Source organism: Magallana gigas, chromosome 9 (genome assembly GCF_963853765.1).
Source record: "Magallana gigas chromosome 9, xbMagGiga1.1, whole genome shotgun sequence".
Classification (NCBI taxonomy): domain Eukaryota; kingdom Metazoa; phylum Mollusca; class Bivalvia; order Ostreida; family Ostreidae; genus Magallana; species Magallana gigas.
In genome coordinates, this window is record NC_088861.1 from 19983123 (window position 1) to 19994647 (window position 11525).

The 11525-nt window shown below is 32.2% G+C and overlaps 1 protein-coding gene across 1 annotated transcript; it reads right to left on the reverse strand.

The window, feature by feature from the left end:
• Positions 1-6305: 6305 nt before the first annotated feature.
• Positions 6306-11137, reverse strand: LOC136271466 (toll-like receptor 4). Its single transcript, XM_066071538.1, has one exon. It carries the CDS (start codon positions 10963-10965, stop codon positions 8341-8343), a length of 2625 nt encoding a protein of 874 aa, XP_065927610.1. The 5' UTR covers positions 10966-11137; the 3' UTR covers positions 6306-8340.
• Between the last annotated feature and the right edge of the window lie 388 nt (positions 11138-11525).

The following is an 11525-nucleotide window of genomic DNA, read 5'->3' on the forward strand; positions in this document are numbered from 1 at the left end:
TCCATACAATTGTTTATTCATTTATTATAAATAAAATTACATTGACATGTAAATTAAACCATTGAAATAGATTTTTTCATGTAGATTAAAACACATTTCAATAATTTGATGTGTTGAAATATATCATTTTGATTTCTTTTTATTGCGGTAGTGTTTCACCCAGCAACCTAAATATTCATAATACGATGACGAGCCTGAATATTTCTAAAATTGAATCATGAATTCGATAAATAATGCTTCATAACAGAAGTTCGATTTCATAAAGTGTATCGTGACTTAATTGAGAAAAACATGGTCAAAGAGCGTTTTTAATTTTTGCATGTAAATGCAATACAAAGAAAACCAGCTTCCGAAATTTAACAACAAATTTACATTTTATAATAATTTCAGTGGAAGTCATGTATGTTTTATTATTTTCTATTTCATTCTCTTATGATCATTAAATATAAGAAAAATACTACATATAATAAATGAATTATGGCGTCATGAAAAGATCGAGCACTCTAGTATCTAAAAATCTCTAAAAATCAAACAAGCATTGTTACGACTTTAAAAAAATTATGAAATCATGTTTCATTTTTTAATTTAAAATAATTACCACTTTTAGCAAAATCAGTACGTTAATCTTCAATAAAGAAGGCCAACTGCAATCTCATTAACACCCATAATAAATGAATTATGGCGTCATGAAAAGATCGAGCACTCTAGTATCTAAAAATCTCTAAAAATCAAACAAGCATTGTTACGACTTTAAAAAAATTATGAAATCATGTTTCATTTTTTAATTTAAAATAATTACCACTTTTAGCAAAATCAGTACGTTAATCTTCAATAAAGAAGGCCAACTGCAATCTCATTAACACCCATAGTTGTTTAGACATCACCTATTATTAAAGCTTCCTATAGATTCTGATTTCTGATATAAAATACAAATTTAAAATGCCATACATCAATCTCAAAGATCCTGAATGTGAATATACATGTACACAATTAGGGCTATTCCAGTTGCGAGGAGCAAAGCTTATTATTACTTGTAGCAGTAATAGTAATAAACCTTTTATTGCAACCCCCCCCCCCCCCCCCCGAAGCTAAGTATTTTGTAAATAACAGTGGCCAGAATTTTTTTTTTTTATAAATGTATTACATGTAGTTTTGAGACCTTTATAATTTTTCTGTGAATGTGTTTACATATTATAAATTGTATGATCCGCGCGAATTTCTGTTTTTCGGCTATTATATTTTTCTTTTTTTTTGATTGGCAATAGCGGGAAAATGTTGAATTGGTGACAGCATGTTTACAGTTTATATGCATTATAATGCTCAGAAATTAACCTTGGAAAATGTTAATGCTAGTGAAAAATTAGTTTTTTAGGGGTTGATCATTTTTAATCACTATTTCTAAGCGAGTGGACCTGGCACAAGCAGAATTGAGGTGGACGGCATGCAAAGGCAACTACATGTACACAGAATATGCTACTGCATCGGCGTCCATCTCTTGTTTATTACTTACAGACGACAATCCCAGCATGACAAATAACTTCTTAAAGCTGGAATTTTCTAATGTGCAAAATCTTACTGGGTTAATTTTTGCTGATCTTCATTCATAACTACAGTGTGTCAAAATAGGAGTAAAAAAGTACACGAACAGGTCTTAAAAGGTAGCGGAAAATCCTAATTGTCAGCGAGCTGCGTCTATATATGTTTACGCTGGTTTTCCACTTACGACCTTTGATACACATTTTGAATGAGGCAATTTAATCTGGCGGCGCTTAATGTGCAAAAGAGCTATTACATCCTGTTTACAAACAAAATTAACAAATGACGTATCTCAGGCACGTGATACAAATATCGTTATCGACGACGTACAAATCAAAGATAGGACATACAACTCAAACGTACAAAATACAAGGGCTTTAATTAACTAATCAAACTGACGAGATGATTATATTTATAAACAACTTCATCTCAAAACACAATGATTACTTAAATACTATTATCTAACAGTAATCTGTATGAAATTTTTTTTTTAAACTTTGAAGGAATTGCTTAATCATTCCACTGCCTAAGTTAAAAGTTAAATTAAAAGGCACAAACACAAAAGATTTGTAAGTTGTCAATTACTAAAATTACAAAGGTAATAGATATATATTTGTACATATGAATTCTAGTATACATATATCGATAATGCAAAAAAAAGGGGGAGATCACAGAAATTATATTTTATTCTATTCCGATACAGTAGTATAATGATCTCCCCTGATAATAATTAAAGCATTGTAAAATGATCAACGAGAGAACAAATTATACAATACGACATTTTTTTAAACCTTAAGCAGATACTGCTTTTTTTTTTACACATATTTATACATGAGAACCAGTAGGCACTGATAAAATCTGGAACATACATAGAATTTAAGCCTTGTCATTTAAACCAGATAATAGAAGAAGACAAAAATATATAAACACCACTCATCCTCAACAGATCTATAGAAGCAATGATATTTTATCACTAATATTTGTAAGTTTTCAAAACACAGTGGTTGCTTCCGACCTGCGTACAGTCAAAATATTAACACTGACAGCAGTTTTCTTTTTACCTTTGTGATAATGTTACAAGTGCTTATCTCAAAACAATTTATATCTGACCCTTTAGATAAATCAAACCATGATAGTAAAATATAATAAAACACAAATCATTGCTAAACCCTTTGACTTGACTTTAATTCACCTACACAAGAATCCATTGAAAGCTAATATGAAATTATAAAGTTTTATAAGAACTGATTGTTAATGGTGGACTTGAGACCTTGTATCAAGTTGTGTAATTACTAATATGGGGCATGTAATGGGTAGTCTAGTATCTTTACAGAGAGCAATATAATGGCAACCCTGCATGACCATAACAGATGTACATAGATCTGCTGTACAATACGGTTTATGTACATAACTGATTGCTGAATCGTGTGATGCAATACTGCTAGAAGAATATCCATTGGTGAAACAAAGAGTAAACGAATTTTGAAACAAAGAAGGAGATATTGGTAATAATTTGAGAGATAAGTTACTTTGTACTATAGGGTATTTAACTAGGCCTAGTACAGTTCGAGTGCACATGACTTTGCGCATCTTTGGATTTTCATGCCACCGTATGTGCTAAGTTATAACTTTCTTTTAGATTGCGTTTTTATACTAGATAAACATTAAACCTATGTACCGTTTATTAGTTTAAACTTGTGATTTTATGTATTTGATATTGTGGCGCTTACGCAACATCCGGTATTTTAAACTATGCATAAGCCAAGTAAAAGTGTGATTTGCTAATTTAATCAAGGCGACGATTGGTTTTTAAAAAAATACATTGATAGAGCATTAACTTTAAAATATATTTATTTAACCAAAAAAAGCGTAATTTATTTGAATGTTAATTTTTATAAGGCAATATATACCACAATAGGCAAATATTTGAGAAACAAAATCAATTGTTTTGGTATCACTGGATCATACCACAAGGTGATTTTCTCAATTTTACAATTTATTGACTTTTTACAATAGTTTTCATATATTTGAAAGAATAAAAAAGAAATCCTCCGTGCAGATACACACAAAAATAATGGGAAAACGTGAAAATATAGCGCTACTTCAACTAATTCCCATAGGGTCCCATAGAAAGTGTCTATTTAACTTTTGAGACAAAACCTTAGAAAATTAGGATGGTAGATAAATCATTTTTTTTTATCTTAAAGTAATTGCGGTACTGGACACCTCGTCGAAAGACATCTATTGGAATGCAACAAATCGCCGAAAGTCATCTTATCGAAAGTAAAACTCACCGACGCGACAGGTCAAAGAAAGACAACTCATGCTAATGACGACAACTCAACGATATAATTTTTTTAAAAACAATTAAACACTTTATTCCGTGTCAAAGGATAGTATACCAATGCAATAGTAAAAATGAAAAAAAAAGTTTTTGGGAACGTGAACTGAGTGATTGTAAGGATTTGACGCATTAAAACTCACCATGTCGGTTTGAAGAGTGAACATGTTAATGACATATAATTTAGAATTAAAGACCTTTTTTATCCTACAAAACATGTACGTGATGTGTTTGCCCAACTTCAAAGTATTAAATGCAATTGTAAGTATCTGTAATCTGTTTTGTTTTAAAGTATATCTTTAATTCAGTTATTGTTATGTCTACTTTTTAATTAAAATAAAATATACAGTATTGATTCATTATGACCAGTTGATGACAGCAATATAAAAAAAGTATTTCTATCAGTTCATATAGACTGTTTTATGCTTCTTCTTTTCTTTTCTTTTTATCTTTTTCAAAGACGTTTATTGGGAAAACAGAGGAAATTCTATTTAACTTTAAGATGGCGTAAACAATTAAAAAAAGAGTACGAAAACTTCAACTTCAGATTGTTATTCATAAATTTACATAACTATACTGAGGTACCTCAATGTAATTTTTTAATGTACTCTTAAATCTTCGATCTTTCTATAAAGACTATTTAAGAAGTAAACAGCAAGTTAAAAAGTTCACCGGGATATGAACTTCGTTGGTCACGTGATGAAATCCTGTGAAGCCCGAAGGTTTGATCACAGATTGCTGTCAGCTTAAAATATCAGTCCTTCCATCTTCAAACATCTGATTCCATTTGTAAACTATTGTCCTGGACATACGTGGGTCATTTCTAGCAGCACCTAAGAACCTTTTGGTCTCATCAAATATATAGGCCCTGTGCTCCAAGATGTTCTGTGACGTTAACATTTTTTACTTAATTTTCGTACCGTTTATTTTCGGCGATAAAATGGTCCGAAATTCTTCAATTTCATTGAAATTTTCACAAACTGACCTTCATAAGTTATAGTAACGTCAAATGAAATATCATAAATTTTTATGACATTTTCTTAATAAGAAAATGCGTGAAAAATATTTTTAAAGATCGAAAACTGACATGCTCCATGAAGCATATCTATCATAATAAAATCATAATAAGTAAACTATTAATTTTTTAATGGTGCATTTAAAAAAAACAACAAATCTTTACGTATATTTTATTAGAACAGTTTAAATCTGAAAAGTTTTGCTGATATCATTTTAATAGTCCGCTCACAATCCAACCTGTCCGCGAACTTTTCTAACAATCCTCATTTGTGTTAAAATCTATTTTTGCATTAGTTTTAGTGCAATAAATTAAATAAAGTAATGTGTGTGAAAGCTAACGCCAACGCATCTGTTTTCTCCGCAAGTGCGTAAAGATAAATCTTTAACCCGCCTCCGGTTGCAAACAAAAGATGCGTTCATGGTTCAACAGATTGTTGCCATTGGTATATTAGGTCACCAACGTTTGCAGTCTGTAGCAATGATTATCAACCTGTACTATTGTTGTACTTTTGATTATAAACGAGGTCACCAAGTTTTGTGCGTGACGTCATCAGAAGAATTCAACATGGCGGGACTCGAGAAATCACTGGGCATCGGCGAGGATCTTTTTCCAATTGTAATTGATAAAGACGACAGAAATTAAAATTAGCAATATATGTTAAATTGTTTAAGCTACTTAATTAGGAATCAATACGGAAACTTAATATGAAATTGCTTTGGTCTCTTTTTGTTGTAGATATTTATCATGTAAGGCTGATTATATTAGATTGTTTTTAAAAAAAATCAAATGCCAGGTGTGTTGGGAATAAATTTCATATTACCATGAATTGTAATTATTTATAAACAGATAATTACCATGAATTTTTTTTTTTTTTAGTATTTCGCTAAAGCCATTTGAAAATATTTCAATCATAAAAAAGAATAATTCATTCCTTATAGAATACCTCAGTAATATTGAAAGTTTCACCAACGAGTACCTAGACAAAACGTCTATAAGTCACAGTACCAGCAATTAGCACGATCCTACCAGAAAAACCAGCAAGGATGATTCATGCTCATCCACCTAAGACTAGGATAAAGTAATACGATGATACTCCATGCTTTGGGAATGACTGGACTGAAGATAACACTGACACACACAAAAGGGGAGACTAGAATAGAGTATCTATGTCCCTAGTAAATTTTTTTTCATCTACATATGTAGAAGGAGAATGCAGACATATTGCTGACAACCCGAAACAAAAAAAAGTATGGGATGATATGGCAACAGTGCTCCGTCAAGAGAACTCCACATCATAAGGGAGCTAGCAAGAGAGAGATTTTATACATTAAAACAAGATACAGAAAATATGTTGTGGAATCGAACAAATCGGGAAACAAGAGGCCAGGACCTATCCTTTTTGAAAATAGAAATGGAACAGGATTCTTGCTAAAGACACAACATTTGCTTCTGTAGCAGCTAGAGGCTCTCTTACAAAGTCCAGAGTATATTTTAAACATAGCTGACACTTGAAGATTACCAATTTGTTTTATTTTTTTTCAATTAAGCTTCGCTTATAAATAATGGATGGTGAGTTTCGATCTGTTTGACGTTAAATTTCTTTCTTCTTTTTAAAAAGCTTAGAATGTAAACCAACGGAATGATAACTTTTGGTCAAAAGTGCATTCATATACAATCTGGGTCTTATGTTTTAAAACGTAAAACATTCGTCAATTTTAATTTAAATTAAAAGAGAAAAACGGTTTCAGTTATCAACAGGATAGGACACGGGTCACCCAAAAAGAAACCATTAAGTCACCTGGACCGTCGCTTGGAAATTTATTAACAAAAATCTAGCATTTGAATTTTTTAATTTTATTACAAAATGCACATTGTGCATTCAATATCTAAGTTTTGTATGCCTTACATAAATTACAGATTTAGAAAAATTTAATCGCTCTCGTGACGATAAGATTAAATGGCGAACTTTTGATGTACTTAATCTGTCCGTTAAGATACAAATAGCAGTAATATGATATAACTCTGAAGAAGAAAAACCCCTAAAGAACCGATCGGATAATAAATCAAAAGTATTTACAACTTCTTCAAGAGCGAAGCTTCGGGAAGGAGGGGGTGCAAATGGCCTGAATTGAAAATGAGAAATAGAACATTGCAATGTGAATTTAAACGCTCTCGTGACGATAAGATTAAATGGCGAACTTTTGATGTACTTAATCTGTCCGTTAAGATACAATGAATTGAAAATGAGGAAATGAATATTGAAATGTGAATTCATACGAAACAAGAATTAAAATAACATGAAGATTCATTTATTTTCGAATTTCGCACATCTGCGCATAATTACATTTGCAATGCATAGAACTTAATTTACGTAATTATTTGATAAATTACCTAATTTGACAAGATATACACATATGTATGTCCAAATTATTAAATGAATAATTCTTTTCAAGTCGAAGTTATAAACAAAGAATATTTCTTGCCCACTGTGATTAAAACCATTTCATAAATACATGTATGTCCTTACAAATTGTTTATCTACTTGTAGGTGTTACGTACATTTGAATGATACCAACCTTGCCTCGATGAAAATTGGTTAAGGTCCTACATACTATTACCGCAACAGCAATCCTTCAGTTCTCCCAAAGTTTCTCTAAAACAGGGGTTTAGCCTGGACAAAACTGCACAAACAGACAGGCTACGGACTGTTAGATTTGTGAATAAATTCTTAAACATTTTTCAACACATATATCTTGTCAAACAAGGTAATTTATCAAATAATTACGTAAATTAAGTTCTATGCATTTTATGATATGCATGAACAATTTTTAACATTTTCTACTAAAAAATAATAAATCGGCAAAATGAAACTCTATATAGAGGAATGCAAATATAAATCAAACCTGGGGATGTACAAACATTGATTTTATTTCTTACTGGGTTTCCATTAATAATAATAATGCGGGGGAAACTTCACTAAGTGGTAGAACTACGATAGAGTAGCTTTACCCCGGTGGGAAAGTTTTCTACTGAAGCAGGGAAAAGCTAATACTAAAGCCGGGAAAGGCTACTGATAAAGCAGGGAAAAGGTACTAGCGGAGAAAATTGCTATACAATACCTGTATCATTAACATGTATGTAATCCTTATAACATGGATAAACCCAAGTATTCATGTGACATTGCACGGTCCTTTAAGTGCACTCATTATCAAGTTATCGCATTTCCCTTAATGGCGTGATTTATATAACTGTTTCATGACAGTATAAAAAAATATTTCAAAATGTCCGTACATATCATACTTTCTTTTTTTTTTAACTTGGTCCACTAATTCTACACTCTTCGTTTTCATAAGCTGTGTGCAACTTTAGTTCAATATAATTACAAACAAGTATTAATATAAATACCACGAAACACACACACTAAAGAAAAGTACAGCTAATAATATTAATGTCGGTTGAGTTCTTTTATATGTGATATCAATGTCTCCCAAAAATCATCAAACGCACACTCTTCCTCTGGATACTCGGAAAAACAGTCTTGTCTAACGAGATCTAAGGTTTGAATGGAAATAGATCCATTGCAAACATCAGGAAATAGGATTAAGTGGACAAAATTCAAATTTTCTCTGTCCTCGATAGCTTCCATCCTTGACATATTTAATTCGTAGTCTTGCCATGTGGATTTTAGAAAACTTTTTGTCACAAGACATACAACTCTTTTACTTTTTTGAATAGCTTCCATAATGGCTTCTCCACAAGAAATTCCCGCTGGTTCATCGCGGTCCTTGACATACAACTGAAAACCAGCCTCGTTTTCAAGTCGAGGAATCACATCGGTAAGGACGAATGATAGTTCTTTTGCAGAATATGAAATCATAATATCATATTCATAAGAAGGAGAGTCTGCCTGAGGGATTATTGAATGCCCTGTATATGTTTTGAAACGTTGTTTGAATCTATAAATCACGTATCGAATTTTCCACTTATTTTTCAAGAGAAAAATGCCGAAGATAATACTAAACATAATAGCTACTGCTACTGAAGTGACTATATATATAACTAGATAAGATTTGCAGTTCTTCTTCAGTAACTTTAAAGAATTATCAGCATCCGAAAAATTAAATTTATGTGAGCTTGTGGATGAACATTCGTAACGGTTAAAATGTACAAAACGGTTCCGATAACCAGTAATCCATTCCAGAAAGTGTACACTGTCACAAGAGCAAAGAAACTGATTTCCCGATAAATCGATGGAAAGGTTTGTTATTTGAAACAATTTTGTCAAAGACATTTGTGCTTCTTTCCCAAATGTTGTCAGTCTATTTTGTTTTAGGTTAATGAATTGTATACTTTTCATATGATCAACTTTCACGCGCCACGTCGATAGTTGATTGTTCTGTAAGTTTAATGTTTGTAGTCTTTCCAGGTTTTTAAACATAGGCGCAGAAAGATCAACAATATTATTATAAGATAAATCAAGAACCTCCATTGACACTGTGTTCTTAAAGATCTCTCCCTCCACATCACTTGACAGACTCTTACCAATATCATTTTTGGACATGCGTAACGTCGTCAGGCCTCGTGCGTATTTTAAGAACGATTTTGAAATATGCGAGCAAAAATTGTTTGAGAGGTCCATGATCTTTATGTTTTCCATGCCGTGAATTGGTCCATCCCATGAATACAGAAAATTGTCTTGTGCATATAATTCTCTTCCGCCAGTGGCATTTATTCCAAATTCAGGTATAGTTCTGTAAAGCCGACTCATATTTGCATATAAAACCTCCAATGTTTTTGGAATATAAAAGGTCACATGATGCTCATTCCACTTGCTGCCTATGAAATCGTTCATCATAGATTCATATTTGTTTCCTTCTTTTTCCTGAATATCTTCATTGTCAAAATATTGTTTATTTGCATGTAAAACATCGGTTTTTTCCGCGCAACGTTCAAATATTGATTCGGGGAAAGGTGCTGGACGGAGCTGTACACTTATGTTATAAACACGTATATTTTGTAAAAAGAAATAATCTAAGATATACCTTCCTTGAGTTAGTTTATTTTCTCCAAACGAAATGATATCTATTGTGTTTGGCAACAGTCGAAACGCTCCAGGCTCCAATTGCTCTAATCTGTTCTTTTCAAAGTAGATTTCGGAAATGTTTGTGTGTTTCAAGTTCTCAAAATGACGTTTCAGAATCTTTGTGCCGATTCCTGACAAACAATTTATTCCATTACCACGCAAAACCCTTATCGATGTTTTGTTTAGGTTATGAGTTATATTTGGAAGTGATGCAAATCCGAGTTGTTTGTTATGAGAAACATCAAGGTGTTCGAGATATTGGAGCTTTCCAAATGCACCTTCTTCAATATCCAAAATATCACAAGCAGATACATCGACGTAGGTGAGTTTAGGCATATTCAAAAACATATTATGTGATATCCTTTGAAAACTGCAATTTCCTGTTATTCCAGATAAATCAAGTTTTTGCAACATAGTAATGCTCTGAAATCCTTTTCCAAATGTTACATTAGCCGGTCCGTCAATTTTAAGGGTTTCTAATGATTTTAATTCGGAGAACACATCGTCTTTAATCACTGTTGGCTTGAATTTGTCTTGTATATTACCTTTTAAACTCAACTCAGTGAGAGAAGTAAGATCGGCAAATAGACCACTGTACACCATTGTTATATTAATCATATTTCGTTCCAAATTCAAAGTTTTGAGATTGAATAATCCATGGAAAGGATGCATAACAAGTTCCTGTATATTATTATCGGACAAATTAATGTAGGATACATTTCTTGGAAACCCACTGCTTATGTTGGAAATCTCATTATTGCTCAGGTCTATCCATATCACACTGGTGTTAAATACCGGAAGGGCATGGAGTCGTCGTCCAGAACAATCGACTTTCAGCAGGTTGTAAGGAACTTTTTGACATTTACATTCAGCTGATCCAAAATAGCAGTTGTCCCCGCTTTTCTTATGGAGAGCTGCAAATGCTTCTGTTATAATAAACAAGTGTAAAACAACTATTTGAAGGGTCCCGCAGAAGAACACAACCATTCTTATCTGAACAGCGTTACAGCCAAATTTAACGATGATAAGGTAGTATCACATAGAATCTGTATTCGTCCAATTGTACAAAACAAGAAACGTTGTCGGGATTTATGAAAATTCCAATTAAAGATCTCTGTCAACTGACTCAATACACAACCCGGATATCTTTCATATGGAAAGAAGCATTTACGTCATGGGAGGGGGGGGGGGCACAATTAGTCACTTTGTTTACTTCGATTACCTTTAAATATTTTTCCTTACATAATAACTGAGATTTAAATCGTCGAGAATGCCAATGCTTTAACCGTGTAATTTGAATCTTCTTAGTTGTGATCAATAAAGATATATCATGTTTCCTATTTTAAATAGCCCCTTTTTATGTAGAACAAGCATAATTCCTTGTCATTTGTATTCTTTCAAGGTAGGTAAAAGCAATAAGTGGCATCCCTATGCATATATAATAAGTTATAAGTAATGTTAGTTCTCATTGCAAAGGAAGATGTAAAGTCGCAAATCTTTATTTAACGTGAGTAAAATTTGCATTGCATTGCTGTTGATTTAATTTT